The following is a 24,453-nucleotide window of genomic DNA, read 5'->3' on the forward strand; positions in this document are numbered from 1 at the left end:
TATACAGAGCTAAGCTCAAGAAACCAGGAACATTATTTGGATGATCAAGGCAAACATTCCTGGGATTTTGTTCCCAGGCATCATTCAGAGGCTTTGCTTCCATCCTATTCGGAGCAAACATTCCACCTGGTGCCTCATTCGTAATTACACTTCTAGTGAATTAACAATAAAATTGCACAGCTATGGTTCAAGCATAACATTTTCAGTGTGAGAAGGAAAGAACTACTGTGTTTGCCTTGGCACAGGACCTTTTTGAAGGTACAGAAAGTATCAAGGGCTTCTTTTTATCCCATATCTAGAGATAAAAATTCATTCACCGCAGCATGAGTTCGCAGAACTTCAGGGTCCTCTATGCTTCTCAAGTGCTAATGTGCATGGAACCACCTGAACATGTTGGATTCTGATGCTGCAGGTCTAGAGTGGGGACCTAGAGCTCACTTTTCTAACAAGCCCCTAGGTGACACCAATGTTCCTAGAGTCCTCTCTTAAGAGCTTAGAGATAAAGATGGAGCCAGGATTTAGAACAAGTAACACGAAGCAGCCTATGGCTCAGGAAGATCTTAGGGGCAGCCTTAGCAAGACCGAATCACTTTCAGTCACTAAAAGAAAGAGGTCATTTCCACAATGGCAGGACGGTAGTAAGTTTTTGCCTTACTTGAAAGTCCTAGAGAAAAATCAAGTGTGATACAATATTATCCGTAAACATCAAAGAGTTATTTTTCCTCGTGGGGTAAAGGTTCTTCTATTATTGATAAGTCTGTGATAGAAACCTCTTTGTTCTTCGTAAAAATTTCTAGAACTTTCCTTAAAATATTTTGGCAATGAAGACACTGTTTATTATGGTATTAGTTTACCCTTTCAGGCAGCCTGCAAAGTTATATTTATTTTAATTATATAAAGCTTTGTTAGTACTTTTTTTTGAAGGTAATTATCATCATTAGCACTTCATTGTATTTTGGGAAAAACAAAAAACATTATTGTTTCTTTAATGATACTACTTACCTACACCAAATGTTTTTATGTCTCACTTCCAGATTAGGCTGACAGGAGGTTTGTTTCTGCAGAATGTCTAGTGTAAATGCCTTTAGGTATACTGTTTACTTTCTTTTCTGCTTTTAAAGAGTTTGAATTTTTAATGACCCTAATTTATTGAAGGACAATTCCCAGTGGCACAGCCAGCATTCATTATTAATCTTTCCTATTCTAAGGCAGATGGTGTTGTGTAAACCTAAACATATGATTAGCAGTCTATCTGCTTTTGCTATAGATGGTGTGTCAACCTAAAACCAACAATCCTGCTCATGGATACTCTCATGACAAACAGAATGACCCTTCAGAATTCTCTGAAACCTCCATAACATGGATTTCCCTAAAGGAAACACATTGTGCTGTTTGGATTAAATCAGGATGCTCTATTTTCATGGTAATTGATACAAAAGTTTTTCCAAGCATCTTCTTTCATTTTGAGAAAGGTGGGCAAATGGGTACCCATTTTGAGACAACTAGCTTCACACCACTAAACCCTGCCTACTAAAGACTTTTACAGGGAAGTCCTATAGCCAGGTGTGCACCCAGCAGCTGGCCTCTTTATGGCTCCTCCCACTTCACAGGTGAACCAGCCAAACCAAAGACCAACCCAGAGACAGCAGCCTCAACTCCCAGCAGCGCAGGACCCATACAAGCTGATCGATACCCACGTCCTTCTCTATTTGTGCAGTGACCAAGCCCGAAACCTATTTCCTCCTCCTAGTTTCCTGTTGATTTGGGCCCTGGCACCTGGTTTTCCCTAATCAACTTGCCTTGTAATCCATCCTTCTAGGAAGAGCTTGTGCCTTATTTCCAGGCTCAGGGACACAGGATGGAGTAGAGATGCAAGAGGAGCTCTCTTGCTGGAAGATGCCTGTTCTAGAGGTATACTACAAAATTCAAGTCTAGTCTGATCCAGGTGCTGTGATAGTAATGCTGATGGAGCAATCAGTGTTTGGAAACAGTCCATAACAGGAAGAGAAAAGAGTTCTGTTTGAGCCAAGCGGAGGACTGTATTCCAGAGGCACAGATTCAAGAAGCACTGGAATTGTGTTCTACCCAGACTACAAAGTGGGGTAGGCTTATAAAAGCAAAACTGGCAAAATTCCTAGGCTGTTTGTCAATAATTAGGATGGACGCTGGCAAGAAGTTAGAGTGCTTATTAAGCAAGGATTGGTTGAAGTTAAAGATGGTTGCATAGTTACAGGGGAGACTTTGAGACCACAAAGTTGCAGCTGGCAGCTGCTAGCAGATGTTTTGAGAACAAGGTGGTGCCCTTAAGTCTGATTATAGTTCAGAAATTCGAGTTCTTAGTCATACAGGCACGTGTCGGAAACCACATCCATAATGGCCATTTGGGATGCTTGGATCACAGTTATCCCATTTTTTTTCTTTTAATGGTTTTAATGGCATTCTTTTCTTTAATGGTTAAAGATGTACAATGCATGTTTAATAGACCACAAAATAGGCTGTTCTAGTTAGCATAAGGTTTAAGTTAAATCATGTTGAAGCCAGAATGATTTTCCCACACCTCTACATGAAAATTTTTCTCATCAGCAACCAGAAGGAAATATTTTTTAAAAGCTCTACATTGTATTTAGATCTAGAAAATAGTGGAAGCAGTTTTTAATTTTGTTTACATTTATTATAAACTTCTTCAGAAGGGAAGTCAAATTATAAATGCTGTTGCAAAAACAAAGACTGCTGGGATTTTTATATTTTGGAAAACCCAGGGAAGCAGGCAAATAATTTTAAAGTGTTTTTTTTCTTTTCTTTTTTTCTTTAACATTTTTTTTATTGAGTTATAGTCGTTTTACAATGTGTCAAATTCCAGTGTAGAGCACAATTTTTCAGTTATACATGAACATACATATATTCATTGTCACATTTTTTTTTCACTGTGAGCTACAACAAGATTTTGTATATACTTCCCTGTGCTATACCATATAATCTTGTTTATCTATTCTACATATGCCTGTCAGTATCTACAAATTTTGAACTCCTAGTCTATCCCTTCCCAACCACCTCCCTTAAAGTGTTTATTTTGAGTTAACATCTCAATATATGATGTCATAAATATAATTAATAAAATAAAAAAGAAGTAATCACTTCTTTTGAACTACTACTATGCTTTGAGCTTATTCTTCATACTTTTATAATGAAACGTTCAGTTATACACCAAAGTATTTAGTATAACAAGCCTCCTTAAAGACAGCACCCAGCCTTAAAAAACAGTGACATTCTGCCAAATCTTGTTTCACCTATTCCCATTTTTTTCCCCTAGAGTAATGTAAAGCACACTCAAGACATCACGCTTATTTCACTTCATCTGTACATGTACTTAATAACACACTGCTTTTTGAATCTACCCAGATGAATAAATGCTGTCTCCATATTACGATGCAGACACCCTAAGGGCAAGCACCGTGTCTTTTTTCATTTCCGTTTCCCAAATAGCTTGTCTCAGTAGAAAATTTTATACAAAAAAATAAACTACGCTCTGAGGATTGCTTAATCAATGCATGGCCTCAGACAGTGGTTCTTAAACTTAAGCGTGTATCCAGATCACCTGGAGGGCTTGTCAAACCAGATTGCTTGGCCCCAACTATAGTTTCGGATTCAGTGCGTCCGGGGTGGGGCCCAAGTATTTGCATGTCTAACGCGTTTCCAGGTAATGATGATGATGATGATGAAGATGAAATGATGAACCAGAATCACACTTTGAGAATTTTCATTAGAACAAAAAGATGTCAGCATTCTAAACCTGCCCATTAATTATTCAAACATTAATCATATGGAAGGACTTAGGAGGAATACAGGGAGAAATAACTTTTATAAATCCCTACTCTCATGGAGATTATACTGTCTGAGCAGCGCATAAAAGAGAAATACAAACATGGGAACTATTAAGAAATAGACGCTGGAATCTTATGTCAGAAGATTCTTATTTAATTGGTATAGGTAGGCAGCAGTTTTTTTTAAGCTTCGAGGTAATTCCAATGTGTATATATGTAGTATAATACCAGGACTCACTGAAGAGGCGATCAGAATTTGTCTCTGAGTTATGAAGCGGATTTTTCTAGATAGTTTAAATGGAGAGAGCCTTCTCATTTTCCAGATTGGGGGTTGGGGAGGGGGGTCATCAGGTTCCAAATGCTCTTTCTGGTCTTTGTAAACATTGAATTTCATGTAAAGATACTCAGAAGTATTCAGAGTGTATATAGCACAGTTTGTACCTCTCTCCCACTTATTAGTGGTACCCTCGGACGAATCAACCTGTAAGTTCTCAGTCTGTAAAATGGTGATAATAATTATATCTACATCACAGTGTTAAGACAAATGATTTTAATCTATACAGAAGGACCCTTAGAGCGAAGCTTAGCACGTAAGTGCTCAGTGAAGGACAATGATTATTTATTGAACATCATCTACATGCTAGGCAGGGAACTTGAATGAGAATGCTTCGTTTGCATTTGTATCCTTTTAATTTTACAAAGACCTAGCTTATTTTTCATCACATTTCCTCCTTTTAATGCCCTTTGATATGGGTAACGAAAGTTTAATTTTGCCCACCTGACAAGAGAAAGATACTGAGTGGTATTTCAAGAGTGTGAGAGATAGTACCAGAATTGAGTATTTGAAACTCCCAAAGTGTGCTCTTTACAAAAAAAAAATAAGAGTTGAAAACTGAAGAATTTGTTCAGAAATTTGCAACCCCGTCCACATATATGTACATGTTCATAGAAATCTCAACGATCTTACTTCTCTCATTCCCAGATTATCCACAAATGGGATGTCTAATCCGTTCATCATCCGTTCATCTACTTGGAGTCGTATTTCTAGTCAAGGAGTGTTAGAAATGTGAGGTTCTAACTCCATGTACTGAAGAGAACTCTGCATTTAGGGGAGGTTCTTTCATTCTCCTAAAGAACATCCAGAAAGTGGAAAACATAAAGCCAGTTGGAACAAGAAAGTCCTCTTCTCCAACACACACACGTATACTGGAAAAGTTCATACAGCAACTAGCATGTTCCTTTCATGTCACAGGTACTTGGTGACATAGTACATATATTACATTCTGGATCTAAACAATGAAAATCATAGGAAAAAGACAAATGTAATTGGAAAACATGAGTAATCATTAATAGAGACCTAAAACCTCAAACCTCCCAAAGTTTCCCTCTGCTCGTTTCTATAGCCAAGGACCACACCAAAGGATACAAATCCTGGATTAAACAAAGTGGTCATTACTATGCAACCGGAGGTGAGTTTTCTGTATGATTGAAAACAGATGTGTGGAAAATCATTTCAACACTTTAAACACAATAATCTTCTTAAGCTTTGAAAAATGCTGTGCTCTTTTGAATTTACCTTTTAATCTCTTCAACATTCTTGCTTGTATTGAGCTATTTCATTTGTAAATGGTGCTATTTTGATTCAGCAAGAGTTACAGTGAGACACTAAGATGTCTCAGTTCATGTTTAAAAGGCCAAGCACAGTCACATACTACATCCCTACATCTCTAGAAATAATGTGAGTGTACAGACAAATTTCAAGTATAGAATTATTTTTAAATGAATTTTAAGGTGCAATATCTAATATAGTAGGTTAGGGGCACACAAAATCAAAGCAGAATTATTATCATTACTAATATAGGAGTAAAGTAATACCTTTGGATCTAATAACCTCAATTTGACCTAATAGGAATTGTAAGTTATTCTAAAGAAAGAAGTGTGAATTTAGACATTATAACAGGAAACAAAATTTTTGTGCATTTTAACAGTAACTGTTAGAAATTATTTCGAGCCCCAAATAACAGAAAACCCTAATTGGGTTGATTTATACAAACAGAGGCTTATTTCACAAAGCAAGAAATATGGTGGTAGGAATCAAGGCTAAACGTGGCTCAATAACACTACTGGGGACCCAGATTCTTCTTTCCTGCCAATACTTTTAGGGTGTAGGGTCTTCATCCTCTTTTTTTGTCCTCTATGTCCTAAAGATGGGTGCCAGGTCTCTAAAAATTTCTGGCAAGAAGAAGTGGGATGAAAAAGCCGAAGGTACATGCCAGGTGAGTCTTTTTTAAAAAGCCTCTCCTTCTTTAAAAAAAAAAAAAGCGTTTTCCAAAGTGCCACCCAACAGCTTCCATGTGTGACTCCAACAGGGTCCCCTTAGACCAGCACTATCCAACTGAAATATAATGCAAGCCACAAAAGGGAGCTGCATATATAAATTTAAATTTTATATAGCTGTGTTAAAAAAAGTAAAAAGAATGAGACAAAATAGATTTAAATCATGTATTTCATTTAACCCAAAATATTGACATGTGATCAATATTTTAAAAATTGAGATATTTCATCTTTTTTTGCACTGTTCTGGAACTTAGTGTGTATCTCAACTTAGACTAGCTCTATTTCAAGTGCTCAATAGCCACATATCACTGTACTGGGTAGGATGCCTCAACACAATCACCAAAGTGACTAAGGAGAAAAAGTGAATTGGGGTGGACCAGTGAACAGCAATGTCTGCCTTCTTGACATTAACAGATATTTCACTTAATGAGAAATGAATTGACCTTGATTTAACCAACTTCATGATAGTTCTCTACAACCCTTGAATCTCGGATTATTCTACTGTAGGACAAACTCTTTCAAAGACAAAATAATTTTACCTCTACTAATGAAGCATTTATAATAACACTTGCAATTTAAATTTTTTCTCTCATTCAGCTTGCTGCATCTTGACAATTTCTGGCAAGCAGAGTTATTTTAGGTCATGCTTGTTTATAGTCCCTCTTTCATAGCGGTGGTTACTATTACAGCCATACACATCATTTATCCTCTAACTGCTGTTTCCCAAACATGCTTCACACCCCAGTGCTCAGAGTGGCACAGTTGTGCAAATTTTACATAATTGTCGAAGAGTTTAGGAGGGGACAATTCACTTTTCTCTACTGCTGCTCAACTTTCTCTATCCTACCTACATTTCCATCACTTAAATTTTTCTCATTCCATCTGCCTTGCCTCGTTTTTATCCTTTACATCTTTATTTTTAAATTATTCTTACCATACTTTAAAGCACACAAATTCGACTACAGGAAAGTTTTGGTGATAACTTTTTCTGAAATAGGAAGAAATATCTGCAATATCATAACCTTGGGTGGGTATAGGTGTTAAGATAAGGTCCTTCTGCTTTCAAGATGACAATTCAGCGTTCCAGTTTTTTTCCTTAGAGGGAACATTGAGTATATCTATATATGGCTACTGTTACAGGAGGGATCATGAGTACATTCCCTGCGGGCCAATAAGTGTGCCAGCAACCATGGGGAGTAGCCAAGAATTCGGCAGAAGAGCGACTCTTAAGACGAACAAAAGTAGCTCAAGAACAGCGTTCCTAAACTGCGGAGGCTTCTTATTTCCTGGGTCCTCTGTCTTCTGCTTCTCCATTCTCCTAGCCTGCGTCCAGCCCTCAAACCTCTCCTATCCTCTCCCTGCCTCCACTGACTGTTTAGGACTGACCCAAACTCCCAGCCTCCCTCTGGCCTCGGGTTCGTACACTGGTACCCGCCAACATCCCCCATCCCACCCAACCACGGCCGCGCCCGCGCCTGCGCAGAGCCTCTTCTCGCGCGAACGCGCTGCCATCGTCCCCGACCTGCTCGCCAGCCGCGGGGATGCGAGGTCAGCGGTAGCCTGTTGCAGCTCTTTTCGTGGAGCGACGGTTGTCGTCTTTATCTCCGAACGCCTCCCACTCTACGCAGCCCCGCTAGCATTCCTCGGGATCCGACCCCAAACAGTAACCTTAAGCAACTAGACCCGGGAAGGTCCTGCGCGGCTGATACGCGGGCGCGCGGGCGGCGAAGCCCCGCCCCTCAAAGCCGGCTTCCTGCCTCTGCATTGGTCCGGGCGCCCGTCAGTCTCCGCCCATGGGGCCGCGCCGGCAGTGCTCCCCGCTGCCTCGCCGCTCTACGCGGATTTACTGCTTATCTCGGCTAGTGTCCAGCCGACCCGGCCAGTCCGAGCCTGAGCTGGCGCGGGCTGCGGGAAGCCTCGAGAAGGAGAGGGCCGGAAGCGGCCAGAGCTGAGCATCGTCCGGGTGGGCTGCGGGGCCGCAGCCTCTCCGGGGGCAGCACCACCTGTCGCGGGGCGAGACGTCGGGTAAGGCTCCGCACGGCTCGCAGCTGCGGGCGGCCTGGCGCGGCAGGGCCCGGGCGGGAGTTCCGGGATGGGCGCGGGCGCCGTCCTCCTCACGCCCAGTTCGGGGAGCCGAGCGCGGACCCGCCGCAGGCTTCCGCGCGTGCGGCCGGCAAGGTCCCCGCTTGGCGATGGGAGGGCGGGGTGGAGGGAAGGGGCTCGCCCAGTCTCGGGTGCGAGCGTGGGGAGAGGTCGGGTCTCGGCGACCCCCTACTGACCATCGGCAGCTCTTTCCTGGCTCCCGGTTTGGGGACGCGACTTCCCGGTCGAGACTCGCTGGTCGCAGGGCGCCCCCCTTCCCGCCCCATGGTAAGGCCCCGTGGCCTCCGTAACGGAGCATCTCTTCTACTCTTCATTTCTGCGCCTTTTCGAAACCACTTTATCAATAGATCTCTTTTTATGCAGGGATGAATTAATGACAGGAGCTAGGCATTTTGTTTATGTGTGTAGTGACCTTTCCTTGCTTTAAAGGAAGTTTGTTGCAGGCTAGAAAGTTCTATGATTGGGACGGTTCTGTCCATTCTTATAAAATGACATCTGTGGACCAGAATTGGCAGGTGTTTCTTTGACGCTGGTGTTAACCTATTTCTGCTTGTGTGGTGTTACATTGAGGTCCTGGATTTGACTTTCTTGGTTCCAAAGATAATTCTAGAAAATTTACGTTGCCTTTTGGTGAGAAGAAAGGTAATCACCATAACAAATCTCAGCAGGAGTGCTTCCTCACAAAACGTGTGTTACCTCACATCTGTTTGATTTACCTTCTTAAATTTTTATGGCAATCAATTGGAAACAAAACAGTTGATAGCATTGTTATTTCTTGTAGTGTTGCAGTTCATAACGGTGGAAGCAGGTATTAATTGTTAATCTTGGGCCAAGCGCTGTTCTCTACAAGAATTATCTGAAAACAATGCTCTGAGGTTGGTACTGTTATTATCTACAATTTACAAATGAAGGTTAGGAAAGTTAAGTAGGTAACTTGCCCAAGATCACAGGTTTTAAGTGGCAAAGCCTGGATTCAAACTCGGGCAGGATAACTTAACAGCTCCAGCCCCCTCTTAACCTTGTTTGCTTCTTAAGCATTGTTCATGTTGTAAAGCTAGTTGCAATCTTGTATTCATAAATTTTGATCAATAGTTGCCAAGCATTCTGGAAATTAGAGGAGAACCCATCATGCCCTTACCTCCTTCACCCATATACATACCTATATATACGTATGTGTGTGTGTTTATATGTACACATACATACACATACTATAGTACTTACACAAATGATAGATAAATATGTATCTACTGTAACTAGTTGAGTTACAGGTTCTGTTACATGGTTTGCAGAAATAAAGGGAAAAAGTTTAGCTTTATCTTCTAATACTGGACCTTTAAATAATCAACTTTAAGCATGGATTTGTAACCTGTATCTGAGTCTTTTATGGTAGTTATAAAGACTTAATTAATTAAAAAGTTAGGTATAGAGGCCGGAAATGCTAATATACCTTTATCATATGTTAATAGGAAATTTTGTATGCTTTTGTAGAAGTTCTTCATTCTCTTGAGAGTTAAAATGTATTCTTGCTCAGTAGTTATTCCTGAGAGAGAACTACTTAAGATTTCACTCTTAGAAGGTGTTTATGTATAATATTTTGTCGTTCAATATATTGGTTATGAAAACATATTTAAAAAATCATAAAGGAAAAACTCATTTACCATTTGAGAATTTCTTTTGTAAATTAACTTCTGCTATAATGATATTCAGGCATAAATTATATTTAATTTCATATAGAAGTAAACTATTCTAAACTGTATTATATTTTATATTAACTTAAACTATAATTAATTATAATTTATGTTGGTGAATTTCAGGCCAACCTAACAGCCATATTTTAAAGCATAAATAACACTAAAATGTATTGTTTACTAAGGATCAATATTAGAGGACAAAATTCATGCTAAATATTAAAATTACTCTACATTTGATTTAATAAAAAAAGTAACAATTTTATTAAAAGTTAACTGTTTTATTTGAAAGTCACTATTTTGATTATATTGTTGCATATTATATCTGCCTTGGTCAATATGTACAAATTTAAAAAGTTATGAAAAATATTCTGTAAATATTGTTTAGAATGACATTTGATGTTGCCTGGATCTGTATGCCATCCAAATTCTCAGTCTTGACCTAGAGATTTAACTTGAAATAGTTTAATTAATTGTTAACTGTGATTATCCTCATAGCCTCTTAATATGGGTTTCACATTAGATGTTAAAGCAGAAACAAGCACCTTCCAACCACCTTAGTTTATTACTACTACTAACAATAGTGCTTAGATAACTGTCATTATCATTAGAGGGCACTGTGATAAGCATCTTACATGGATTATCTAATTTTAATCTTAAAATGGCCCTATTTAGGAGGTCCTATTGTTGATCATTCCCATTTGAGTAATAAGATAACTGTAACTCAGAGAGTGTGACTTAAGTCTGACTTGAGATCACAAAGGAGCTATCAGCAGCAAAACCAGGATTTAAGTCCAGAGGTTTGATTCTAGGGCTTGCCCTTGACCACTCTGCCAGATTGCCTAGGTATGGATTTTACTGAATAGACCTTCAGGTGATGTGGTCAAGCTCTTCATGATGATGATAAAGCTCTAAGGGGCTGATACTTTATGTATGTCACCATTACTACCCACAACTGCAAAATACAGCTTCCCCGTTCCCTCTTTTATTGACAAGAAAAGTGACACTTTTTATTCATTCATTCATTCATTCATTCATTCATTTATTACTGGCTGAAATCAACACGTTTATGATCTTGCAGTTTCCATGGGCTCGGAGTCTGCACTGCTTAGCTGGTCCCCTGCTCAGGACCACACAAGGCTGTAATCAGGATGTGGTCCAGGCTGTGTTTTCATCTGGAGGGTCTGAGTCTTCTAAGTTCACTGGTTGTTGGCAGAGTTGTTTCCTGTGGCTGTGGAGCTGAGGCCTCCCAGAGACTTCCCTCTTCTCTGATAGACAGCCCTCTCCACAACATGGCGGTTTACTTCTTCAAGGCCAATGGCAGATGTCTGCTGCTGCCTTCAGTCTTTGATTTTTAAAAATGGCCTGCCTGATTGGGTCAGGCCCACCCAGGATAATTCCCCTAATTTAAAGTAAGCTGTTAGGGAATTTAATGGCATCTGTAAAATCCCTTCGTGGAAAGACTTTAGAAGGTGTGTACCTCAGGGGGCAAGAATCTTAGGGCCATCTGCATACTGTAGGCCCCTTGTTGAAATCTGCCCCACCCAAAATGAAAAGTAAGACTTTTAAATCAGGGTTTCTCAGACTTTTGGACTTTGAGGGCAAGTCTAAAAAAGAAAAAGTTTGTGTCTAGGGAGGCAATTGGGACATAAGATGACCAGCTTTTAGTTATGTCAAGTTATGGACCTTTTAAAAAAACTACTACAACCTATCATCCCCATCCTTTCAAAAAAGAAAAGACATTTTTACTACCAAAAAGGGAGGAAGATCATTGTTACAACATGAAAACAAAGATCGTGAATTTAGTATTATGAAAAACTATGTTACATTGTCCTACTTCTCATTTGGATATAGACCAGTGAAAAACGTGTTTCAGACGGACACCAATTCAGAGACCGTTTGGGACTGCTTGGAGGACACAGTTGATTCCAAACGTGATTAGCTGAGTCCCGATTCAGACTGACTGCAGAGCTGTGGTCACAGCTCCCAGTCATGACCTCTCCCTAGTTTTGGTCTCCATTGCGCTGAACTTCTGCTTTCTACCCCCAGCTAGGGAGGGGGCTGGGGAGCGTCATCTCCAGCAGCCAGTGGCCTAGCAGTTTCAGTCCCAGTCTAGTTTATAAATACTATCCAGAGAGTACGTTCCCTAAGCCCTCCCCACCCAGGACAAGGCAGTGTGAATGACACACCAGGGGGAGACACCACAGGCTTATCGCAGTATCCAGCAAACTCTCAAGCAGCTGGATTTTTTTGTTTTGTTTTTGTATTTATTCAAAATGAGAAGCCCCACTTCTTCTGTTTCCTGTTTTTACTTCACTCATTTTTACGGTTCTTCATCCTTTATCTGTATAACATGAGGAGGCAGGTGTGGGTTTTTCCCATTTTTTTCTTGTTGCCTCCATTTGATACTAAGCCTGCCTGTCTGTCTCTGTCTCCTTAGTCCTTGGTTCTAATTTTGGCAGAGATTGTGTCTTTCCTTAAGTTGGTTTTTCATTTGTGTCTGCTTGTTTTAAGGGCACTATTAAATTACTTTTATATTTTATTTTACTCTCACTTAGTAATACAGTAATAAGTTGAGTGTTGTAACACCTTACTCTTTAAGTCTTTAATACTTTCTGCTTCTGTTTTCTCATTTTGTATCTGTTCTGTCATATAGTTGTCTATGAGGTAGATTTGGCAGGTAGAATTTACTTTATAGACTAAATTCACTATTTGATAGAAGCAGAACTTTAACCAGGAGCTGAAAATAGAAGACTTCATATGTCAGAATGCTGAACTTAACTACGAAAGGAAAAACTCCTGCTCACAGACTCAATTCTTCTGGCCACCAAATATGTTTCCCCCCCACCACCACCCAGCAGTTCTCCAGTTCTAGGGAGACACTGACTGGGTGTGCTCCAACTTAATTCTAACACTGTCTGTCTGGAGATAGCTACAGAGCCCACAGGTTAACAGGCTCAGTCTCGAAAGACTGCCCCCACGTCAGATGCCAATCGCAAGTCCCAGGTTTTGACCTATACTTCTGACCAACCAGCCATAAATCAGGGCTTCCCACAACCCCCGCCTCAGGTTAGGTAATTTGCTGTAATGGCTCACAGAACTCAGGCAGACACTTTACTTACATTTACCTGTTTATTATAAAAGTCTACTACTTAGGAACAGACAGATGGAAAAGATACACAGGACTAGGTGTGGGGTGGGTGGAGGTTGGGGAGGGCGTGGCGCGTCCTTGCCCTCTGAGCTTGCCACCCCCGGCACCTAGATGTGTTCACCAACCTTGAAAGCGCACTAGCTTTCTGTTCAGAAGTTTTTGTGGATCTTAAACTCCCTCGCTCCCACCCCCTTTCCCAGGGGTCCTGGAGTGGGGGTGAAAGTTCCTCTCTCTCATCACTTGGTCTTTCTGGTGACCAGCTCTGTTTGGAGGTTATGTAGTGGCCTCACCCTAAGTCACCTCATTAGCATAAGCTCAGGTGTGATCAAAAGGGGCGCCATATAAAGAGCAGAAGATCCTCCTGTCAGTCAAGAAATTACAGCGATTTTTAGGAGCCCTGTGCCAAGAACTGATGACTGAGACCAAATGTATTTCTTATTATACCACAAGTACTGACTGCAAAATGTATTTTTTTCCAAATTGTCTTTTATTTTATTTTTTTGATTGTCTTTGATTTTAAATAAAATAAAAGATATTCCATACTATTTTAGATTTGCCTATCTCACCAATATGCTGCAATACTAATCCAGTCTTTTGGTACCAAAGTTTTAATTGTGATCAATAATGCTGTCTCTCCTGGAAGAACCACACAAACATGATCAGTGCTACAGTTTCAATTTCTATCTTTTCAAAATTTATTTTGAAATAATTTGAAAGACTTGGTTGTAAACATCATACCTCTTGGCCCCTTAATACTTCACTGTGTATTTTCAAAACAAGGGTATCTCTTGCAGAATTCAGAAAATTTTAAGTTATGCTTTTATGTAAATTACAGTATATCTTCCAGTTTTGCCAGTTATTCTGGTAATGTCCTTTATAACATTTTTTTGGATCAGGTTTTGCATTTAGTTGTCCTATCTGTTTAATCTTTAAACTGCAGTAGTTCCTTAGTATTTTTCATGACATTAACACTTTTTAAGAAAACCAAGCCATTATTTTGTGGTATGTCTCTCATGGTTCTATTTTATTATCATTGAGATGTAGCTGACATAAAATATTGTGTAAATTTAAGGTGTACACCACGTTAATTTGATACATTTATGTATTGTAATATTGCCAGTAATTAGCACCTCTGCACATTAGGTAATTATAATTTCTTTTTAGTGATCAGAATAATTAAGTTCTAGTCTCTTAGCAAGTTTGATGATTATAATACAATATTGTCTGTATTCACTATGCATTAGATCTCTAGGACTTCTTACCACTTACTACCTCTTAGGACTCTTGTTGAAAGTTTGTACCTTTAAGCCACATCTATCCTGTCCTTCCTCCCAATTCCCATCTCATGATTCTTGATGTGTTTATGATCATATAGGTTTCTTGGTTTTATGGCCATATTAGGTAGCACATTTATATGAAGCATCCAGAAGAGGTAAATTCATAAAGACAGAAAGCAGATTGGTGATTGCAGGCACCAGCAGAGTGGGGAAATGGGTATGGTGTTTCTTTCTGGGATGATGAAAATGTTTTGGAACTAGACAGAGGTGGTTGTACAAAATTATGGATTTTCTAAATCCCCCTGAATTGTTTAAAATAGTTAATTTTATGTTATGTGAATTTCAGCTCCTTAAAGATTAACTTTAAAAAATCCCAATGTAAATGGTTTTGCTGCACCTCCATATACAGCCCATGGATTTCTCAACAAATAGATTTCCATTAAAAAACTATTGGATGATAATTACAATGGTTTATAATGATTACCAAAATAAATGGGCATTGCAAATTGATTTTTAGTGGGAGAATTGATAGATATGCAGAAGAGTCTATTACATTCCCATCACTTATTATTTAAGTTTGATGTATTACGTAGTTTTCTATTTTGAAATTTTTTCTTAATGTTTGTGATGGATGTGAAAGGCCAAAAACGTGTTTTCTAGCCAATTTGCATGATTTTTTATATTAAATAACAGATTTTTTAAAATAAATGAATAAATAAAAACAAAAAACTTAGTACATTGAGTTTAAATGTTGAGTATATTAGTACCTTAAAAATCTAAGTCTAAATTTAAAATCTGGATAGCTTCTCTTCCTCTGAATGTGTGTGTTCCAGGCTTTCCTATTATGTACTTTTCCACCTTCAGCCTAAACTCTCCCTACCTGTTTACACTGAACTAGATGTTTTCTTTTTCCTTAATTTCTTTATTTCTTTCTCATGACTCCTAAGTGGAGATTCATACCTGGCCACACTTAATGTGGATTAGAAAAAAAGGTGAATATGTAGCACACTGTAGTGGGTAATAAATACATAAAGAGTAGCAGTGACTGTTATCCAAGGACTTAACAATGTTATCAGAAAAGTAAATCCTTGCCTTCACCTTGCCTTGTAACAACAATACCTTATTGTTGCTCTTTTACAATGCCTTACAACCTGTAGAAACATCAATGTATTTTGAAAAGACATTTTCACTCGTGGGAAGTTAAGCTTCCTAAATCTGCTTTTGAAAACTGATACCTGATATACATGCAGTTCTATAATGTCTCTCATTATCTTTATTTGCTTTGCTTTTCCCAGGTGAAAGGAAAGATGTTGTCCAGGTTTCGAGTAGTTGCCACTTCTTGTACGCTGGCATGTCGTCATTTGCACCTAAGAGAGAAAGGCAAGCCACTTATGTTGAACCCAAGAACAAACAAGGTTAGTGACATTAATACTCACATGCATTTTCTCTCTTCCTGGTGAAGGTTTGTTGTATTTTAGATTGATAAAATATGAAAGTTTTGTATTTTGTATCTTTATTCTAAAACTATTCAGAAGTATTTGTTTTTTCTGCATGAACTTTTCTCCACACTGCAAGAATCATGGCTGTTTTATACCTCCCAGATTTCACCCTCAACAATTTCTGCTACCCAAAAAGGATTGACTTTATTTTTCTATTTCTAGCTAAAAAAAAAAAAAAAAAAAAAATTCCCAGAATAACAGATTGGCCAGAACTTCCAGCCAGATTTGTTATATTTAAATGTACTCAGCTCAAGTCAGGTACTTATCCTGGACCAATCAGTTGAGTCTTTGGAAGATGGGGTCACATTGTAAAATTAAATTTTATCTAATGTCCACCCACACCCCACCTTCACCCAGCTTTCTGGGCACAAATCATTGCACACAAATGATTTTGCCCATTAATGACACTGCTGATTCAAAGGAGAGACCTCTGACCCTTTTTTTACTCTTGGGGCAGAAGTGATGGGCAGTACTAGAGGTCTTGTCTTGCCTTTATTCCTTATCCAAACTGGGTTCAGTGGGCAAGTTCTTCTGTATTTTTTTGTGGCCATATTAAATAGTAAGTAAATACAATTCTGAAGATTTCTTAGTGGAAGCTTGTAAGAGTTTAAATTGGGTTTATTGTAATATATGAATTTACTTTTTGGGAAAGGTGCATTCAGATTAAGGTGTGATTTATTTTAAAACAACAGTCATCAAAAAATTCCCCAATCCCATCTGTTTCCCATAATGGGGAGGGGTGGAATAATTGTGTAACATGATACGTTTGACCTACAAAGGAAAATTTGACCAGGGAGCACACAGATCACTTTATCTTTGCATTGTTGATACCTGGCACAGAATAAGAGTTCAGCAAGCAGTTATTGATATGAAGCTTATTGAGGGATATTCTAACCCTCTCTTGTTTTTACCTCACCTCCCCAAATCTTGCTTGCTCTTCAAGAAGCAGCTCATTCAAAATCGAGTTCTCCTGTAGAGTCTTTTCACACTATCATAGACTAGAATAACCCCTCCCTCTCTGAAACCCTATAGCAGTATATATCTTCTTGTTTTTATGGCAAGTAATCAATATCCATTGGTTTGTGCATCTTTTCATGTCTTAAGCTGTCATTGAAATGATACTATTTACGTCTTTATGAATTTATATTTTTAAACTATACTTCAGGTTCCTTTTGGGCAGGGACTGTTTTAAATGTTTTGTATCTTTTACAATGCCATGGTTAGTAAACATTTGATAAATATGTTGGTTTTATTTTTGTCTTTATAGAAGCTATTTAAAATGTACTTTGAGGGGTTATGGTTTATAAACTTCATTAAGTGGCAGATGAAGTTGAAAGAGAAGAATAGTCTAAATGCATTATAGTACTTCTGTAAAGAATATAAAATCTAGCGTCTGGCCTTCTGAAATCTCTAAGGTTGGGTAGCATCTGTATGGTTACCTCATTGAAGGATCACTTCTGGAATTCCCTTAAGCATTAGGGAGAGTTTTTTTGATGTGTGTGTTTGTTTAAGAAGGAACACAGACTAGTAATTTCCAATTTGAGAGTTATGCATGAACTCCTTGGGGATTTGCCATGTAAAGAAATCAGGTTTGTGTTTCAAACATTATTGACTAAATAATTTTTCGCATATTTATAAGTACTGTTTTAAGAGTATTTGTGCTGTAATTAATAAAATAGTTATTAAAGGCAGTACTGAATTCTTAATCTTTTTGAATGTATATCTGTTATTTATGTCTATAAAACTTACTATGGTAAAGTAAACGTAATGTGCAATTTACCATTTTTTTTAACACCTTTATAATGGTATATACTTTCTTTACAGTAAACTACACACATTTCAGATGTACATTTTGAAAAATTTTGATAGATGTTTACACCCTTGGACACCACACCACCACCACAATCAAGATAGCTAACATTTCCATCACTCCCCAAAGGGTACAATTTTCAAATTACCAATTTATCCCTTCCTACTCTCTTTACCCCTTGGTAACCATAAATCTGTTCTTTATGAGTCTGTTTCTGCTTTGTAGATAAGTTCATTTGTGTCCTTCTTTTTTTTAGAGTCCACATATAAGTGATATATGCCACTTTTCTTTCTCTTTCTGGCTTACTTCACTTAGAATGATGATTTCCAGGTCCATCTATGTTGCTGCAAATGGCATTATTTTATTCTTTTTTATGGCTGAGTAGTATTCCATTGTATATATATACCACATCTTCTTTATCCAGTCATCTGTTGATGGACATTTGGGTTTTTTCTGTATCTTGGCTGTTGTAAATATTGCAGCTGTGAACACTGGGGTGCATGTGTCTTTTTGAATTATGTTTTTCTCTGGATATATGCCCAGGAGTGGGATTGCTGGATCATGTGGTAACTCTATTTTTAGTTTTTTAAGGAACCTCCATACTGCCCTTCACATTAGCTGCACCAGTTCACATTCCTACCAGCGGTGTAAGAGGGTTCCTTTTTCTCCGCACCCTCTCCAGCATTTATTGTTTGTAGACTACAATTTACAGTTTTAACCATTTAAAGGTGTGCAGTTCGTTGACATTAAGTACATTCAGTGTTGTGCATCCATCACCACTGCCTGGTGCCAGAACTTTTCATCACCTGAAATGGAAACTCAGTATTCATTAGCAGTCACCCACCAATCTCCCCTTCTCTTCCTCAGCCCCTGGCAACCATGAATTTGTTTTTTCCTTCCTATGGATTTGCCTATTCTGGTATGAATATGAAATTCTTTATGGATTTTTTTCTGAGTACTTATACTTGAAAGGATTCAACACCTTTATGCTGGATTCTGAGTAGGAGTTTAGAGGCTGATTTGAACTCTGCAGTATACTAGCCATGAAACTTTGGGAAATCACTTACCTTCCCTGGATCTGAATTTTCTCACTTAAGTAATGTAAGTAATAGCATTTTGAAACATTACAAGACGGTACAAGTATGAGACTGGATTTCTCCTTTTCTCCCCATGCTCATTTCGCTAACTTTTCTAAGAAGTTTTTTTGAAACTCAGCTCTGCATCCTTTCCTCTAGGAAGGTTTCACTTCCTAGTTTGTATCTGGAGCTCTGGTTTTATGGTTCTCAGATCTGTGAGGGCTCTTGATAGTTCATTTGTTTTGATTTTAACTTCCCCTCGCTAGTTTTCTAATAGCTAAATTCAAATTTTCCTTGTGATTCTTCTTATTTATATAAATAATATTGTGACTAATGAAGAAAAATCACATTTCTACCACCCCAATTCATTATCTTTTATTTTGCCACGATCCTCTTAGAAGTACACAGTATTTACTTTTAAGATTGTAGTATACAGTCATTTTACCACTGGGAAGTGTATGTTATAAGTAATCTCCATGATGTTTCATAAGCCTTATGATATATGGCTGTGTAATAGTCCAGTAGATAAATTTGGAATCTGTTTACTGAGTCAGAGACTGATGAGGGTCCCGACTCAACCCATTACTGTTTGTGTAACTCTCCATATAGATAGAACCTCTTTGGATCCCAATTTCTACATCTCGACTGCAGTAGAGAAGAAAAGTTTGAAGCTACTTTAGGCACTGTAAATGTGACTTACTCCCTTCAGTGATGTTTCAGCACTGAGTTAGCCTTGACCCTGCTGCTGTACAGTGTTTCCAGTTTTGGCATTATAAATCATTAGTCACTGGTCATATTGTCATTTTTATAAACAGTGCTTGGTAATTTCCTAACCCTGACAGATTATCCTAATGCTCTTGAGGCAATGAAATGGAAGGGGGCTTTTATTTCCCCCTAGTATGCTTACTTGCACATTGAAGAGTCTGGCTAAGGGATTTTTATCAAGATTGACTTAAGTGGAGATATGGCTTGTGTCTAATGGAAATAGCTCAGGATCTGCAGAAGGAGGTACACTTCTGTGTCAATTGGGAGGGCATTGCTGTGGCATAGATGAGAAGACGACAGATCTGGTGGAACAAGTGGCATTGAGTAGGAGAAGGACAGGTGGAGGAAGGTTGTTTCTGCTGTTAAAGGACTCATCAGGGCATCCATGTTAAAGTGTTGTCTTTACTTACTAACACCAGGCTAGCAAATTTGAGAATTTTATCAACTATTAACATAAATGCTTACTACATGAAATTATTTAATAATCATTTTAATTTCTATTGTACATGATAAACAAAATGCTTTTGGGTGTCCTTTAAATCTAATTTTTAAAAAAATTCTTTTTTTTTTTGGCAGGGGGAGGTAATTAGGTTTACTTGTTTATTTTTAGAAGAGGTACTGGGAATTGAACCCAGGACCTCATGCATGCTAAGCATGTGCTCTACCACTTGAGCTATATCCTCCCCCAAGCATTTCTTAAATCTAAATAGGAGATAGGCAGTGAAACCTTGTGTAGCCAACTCATTTATCTTTGGCAATAGGATAGGTAAAGCGCAGTTGATTTAAAAGTATATAAAAATATAGAATTTTTACCCCTTTATGTTTCCCAGCCATAGATAAAATCTTATAAGAAGAAACACACGTCACAAAGGATTTAGTGATTTGAGTCTTCTCCCTATTTTTCATTCTAGTTAAAGGTTTGTCAGTTTTTAGGTCCTTTCAAAGAACCAACTCAAAAAACCAACTTTCAGTTTGATTTTTTAATTTTTCAGTTGTTTTTCTTTCTATTATATTTATTTTATTTTTAATCTTTTTTATTTCCTTCTTTTTAGCTGCAGTTTTAGTTTGTCCTTTTGTTCCCCCTAGTTCCTTAAGGTGGAAGATTAGATAATTGACTTAAGATTGTTCTGCTTTTTTAAAATGGGCATTTACAGGTGCAAATTTCCTTCTTAGCATTCCTTTCACTGTGTCCTGTAAGTTTTGGTATGTGTGTTTTCATTTGACGTTTTTTCCCTAACTGTGTATCTGGAAGATCTTTCTCCTGCACACAGATATGTGTTTAACTGTTTGTTTGGAAATACTGTAGGTTCTGTAACTCTTCCATAATTGATGGACTTTTAACTAGTTAGTTAAAGGGCAAGAGAACTAGAAACAGTGCTACAATGAATCTCTTTGTATATGCCTCTTTAATATGAATATTTCTCTAGGATGACTCGCTAGAAGTAGATTGCTTTATTCTGAAGTATGTGCTTTCAAGATATGGAAGTGACCTAAGTGTCCATCAACAGATGAATGGATAAAGAACACATAATGTGTGTATATATAATGGAATATTACTCAGCCATAAAAAAGAATGAAGTTCTGCCATTTGCAACAATGTAGATGCAACAATGTACTTAGTGTCTAACATATTTCACCATTATGCTTAGTGAAATAAGTTAGACAAAGACATGGACTATGTAATATCACTTATATGTGGAATCTTAAAAATAAAATGAATGAATATAGCAAAATAAAAACAGACTCACAGATACAGAGAACAAGCCTAATGGTTACCAGTGGGGAGGGGGAATGGGGGGAGCAAGATAGGGGTAGGAGATTAACAAACTACCATGTATAAAATAAGCTACAAGGATCTATTGTACAGCACAGGGAAATACAGCCATTACTTTATAATAATTTTGAGTGAAGTAAAATCTATAAAGATATTGAATCAGTAAATTGTACACCTGAAACTAGTATAATATCGTAAATGAACTATACTTCAATTTAAAAAATAGTTTGTGCATTAAGAAATTTAAGAACAATTTAAAATTTTCTTTCAAAAAACCTAAAGCAGTTTATACTCTGAGCAATGGTATGAGAGAGTAATTCTTTTACTACCCTCACCGATACTAGATGTGATTAATCTTAAAAATTTTTGAAAGTTTGGGCAAAAATGGTACCATTGATGTCTTTTTTTCAAGTGTACATTTAAATTGCAGTTGGTGGGCCAGCACCGTTGCCACCCCAGTAAGTAATCATTCCTGACCCTCTTCTTGTCCTTTTTAGGGCATGGCCTTTACGTTGCAGGAGCGGCAGATGCTCGGTCTTCAGGGACTGCTGCCTCCCAAAATAGAGACGCAAGATATTCAAGCCTTACGATTCCACAAAAACGTGAAAAAGTTGAATGGCCCTTTGGAAAAGTAAGAGTTGATTCGATGTTTAGTTTTTTAAATGGACGTTCTGGTCAGAAAAATTGACAGTATTAGGATTATTATGCATGAGAAATAGACAGTCCTGTAACAAAGTTTGTTTTACTCAGTTGACTTTTCATGATTATGTTTCCTTCACTTCAGTGAATACTTCTCTTGTTTTCACTATTGTAAACTTTAGCAGAAATCAATTTTGTGTCTATTTAAAATCACAGCATTTCAGGTTTTAATAGAATGTTAGAAGCAGAGGCTATCATCTCATTTGCACCCATTCTGTTCAGCAACTTTTATTGACCGCCTACTTTGTGTGTGCCGTTGTACTGGCCACTGAGGATATACAGTGGGTAAGAGGTGGTGACCATGTAATATATCATCCAATCCAGGACACTTTGGGGAGTGAAAAAGGAGTAACTGAAACTGTCCTAGGCAAACAAGAATGTATGGCCACCCCAGTAACACACCACATGCCTTTAGGAGCTCATCAGTAGATAGTTAACCTGTGACTGTCATGGTACTCTGTACTGCAGTGTGCAGGACAGTGAGAAGAAGGGATATGCAGAGTACATTCTGAAAGTAGGAAGAAGGGCGCCTGGCTCAGTGCGGGGAGAGTCACTTCCTGGAGGAAGTGATGCCTGAGCTGAATTTGAAACAATATGTTACAGGGAGCAGGCAGAATGAGAAAGAAGGGCAAGGTATTCTGGGTAGAGGGATCAATCTGACAACAGGATTAAAAATATTTATTGGGTTTGTAAAATATAGGAGGTTATTGGATATTGGTGACTAGGGAGAGTGGTTTCTTTGACATGATGGGGCAAAAGGGAGATCGCAATAGATTGAGAAACGAGGGGAAGGAAATACACACTTTCAAGAAGTTTAGGTAAGAGGGGGAGGGAAGACACTGAGCAATAAGTAAAGCAGGACTTGGGTTTAAGGGGGGTAATCCGGGCTGCACGGAGATTGAGCACACTCATAGCTGTGAGGAATTTCCCCAGGAGAAAGGATGATTGATAGAAGAAGGCCCCAGAGGAAGGAAGAGGGCATAGGGTCAAGTGCAGAGGTAAAGAGGCTGGCTGTGAACAAGAAAAGAAAGAAACAGCTCATTCTCTGAGGTGAGAGCAAAGAAGAGAAATATATGTATAAATAAGGATAAAGTGTACAGGTGATGGAGTGGAGGTTGTGTGATGTCACAGAAGTCCACCTGAAGACCCTGATGTTCTTTATGATCTAGAATGTAGAGGCCTTGGCTAAGATTTAGAAGGGCCAAGGTTGAACACAGTTGGTAGAGGAGAGTGAGGGATGCTTAGAAGAGCCACTTAGCCATAAGGTGAACAAGGACAGGTTAAAGGGCCGAGAGTAGTTCCTGAAGGCTTAGTGGCTTAATCTTGTTTGTATTGATGCCACTCTGCTCAGCAGTGCTGCTTTTCCACAGGAAAGGTAAAATGTAACACTGATTCAGATTTGGGGTTTGCTGGGCTGACAAAGATGCTACGTCAGTTCATTCAGCTAATGTTCATTCTTGGCTGTTATGTGCCAGGTGTCGTTGTAAGCTCTGGAACTGCAAAAATGAAAACTTGCAGCCCTTGCCTTCAGGAAGTTCACAGAGGGGAAAGGCAGACACGGTGGAAGGGCAGTGCAGTGGTAAGGATATATGAAGCTTCCTAAGTGGTAATGATGGTGAGAGATTTGTTCAGAGTGAGAGACTTGATCATGGGACCCAGAAAGGGGAAAGAAGAGGAGCCAGAAGGATGCTAATAGAATGGGAGAAAAGGAAGCCTTCAAGGACCTAGAGATCTGAAGAGCATCGAGTGGTGGTAGAGCTAGCCAAAGGGTAGAGGATTGTGATCAGCTGTGAAATAATGGCATTCAGAATATCTGAGCTGTCAGAATCCTGGGTGAGGACAGCAAGGCCCAATGTGAGGCACTCAGAAGAGTGACCAAGGTGAAATGAAGGTGTAATTGATGATGTGAGGGAGTCCAGGAATCGCACAGCTTCCCTCTCACGTGCCTGATAGGTCATCCGTTCTTAACATTCTGCTATCTACTTCTCAAAGCTATTAAGTCTTAACCCAACTGTTAGTTTTCTTCCTAGACTGAGGCAAAATCGCCTTCCCTTTAATTTCTTCCTGTTGATATTATTTCTGATCATGGTAACTATATAGAAAATATTATTCCTCTTCTAGATGGAATCACTTCTCATTTATTCACCACATGTATGCACGCCAGCTAAATTCCATGTACTTTGCTAGTTCTTGGAAACATAGAAGTATACAATGTGATAGTCGCTAAGTCATGTTACCATGGAAGAAAGACGGAAAGTCAAGAAGTGGAGTGAGAGTTACAGAAGAGGGAGTCGGGTATTATGGGCCCTGAAGACGGGAAAATCTAACGTGTATATATGTCTGATGGCGGAGGGGAGGAGAGTGGGCAGAAAAGGACCCCAGAGAGTGTGCCACCTGAGCTGCATTCGAAGAGCGTGAGTATAGGACCATGCCTGTTCTAGGCTGTTCTAGGC

The 24,453-nt window shown here is 38.7% G+C and overlaps 1 protein-coding gene across 1 annotated transcript in view; it reads left to right on the forward strand.

Moving 5' to 3' along the window:
• The first annotated feature begins 7,657 nt into the window (after positions 1-7,657).
• The window catches only part of ME2 (malic enzyme 2), a 48,684-nt gene continuing 31,888 nt past the window's right edge, over positions 7,658-24,453 (forward strand). Inside the window, exons 1-3 of the mRNA XM_074355479.1 lie at positions 7,658-8,183; positions 15,673-15,792; positions 21,799-21,932. Of these exons, the coding sequence (XP_074211580.1) occupies positions 15,685-15,792; positions 21,799-21,932 (242 nt within the window). The 5' untranslated portion in view covers positions 7,658-8,183; positions 15,673-15,684. The remainder of the gene's footprint in view (positions 8,184-15,672; positions 15,793-21,798; positions 21,933-24,453) is intronic.

The sequence above is a fragment of the Camelus bactrianus genome, chromosome 30 (genome assembly GCF_048773025.1).
Source record: "Camelus bactrianus isolate YW-2024 breed Bactrian camel chromosome 30, ASM4877302v1, whole genome shotgun sequence".
NCBI lineage: Eukaryota > Metazoa > Chordata > Mammalia > Artiodactyla > Camelidae > Camelus > Camelus bactrianus.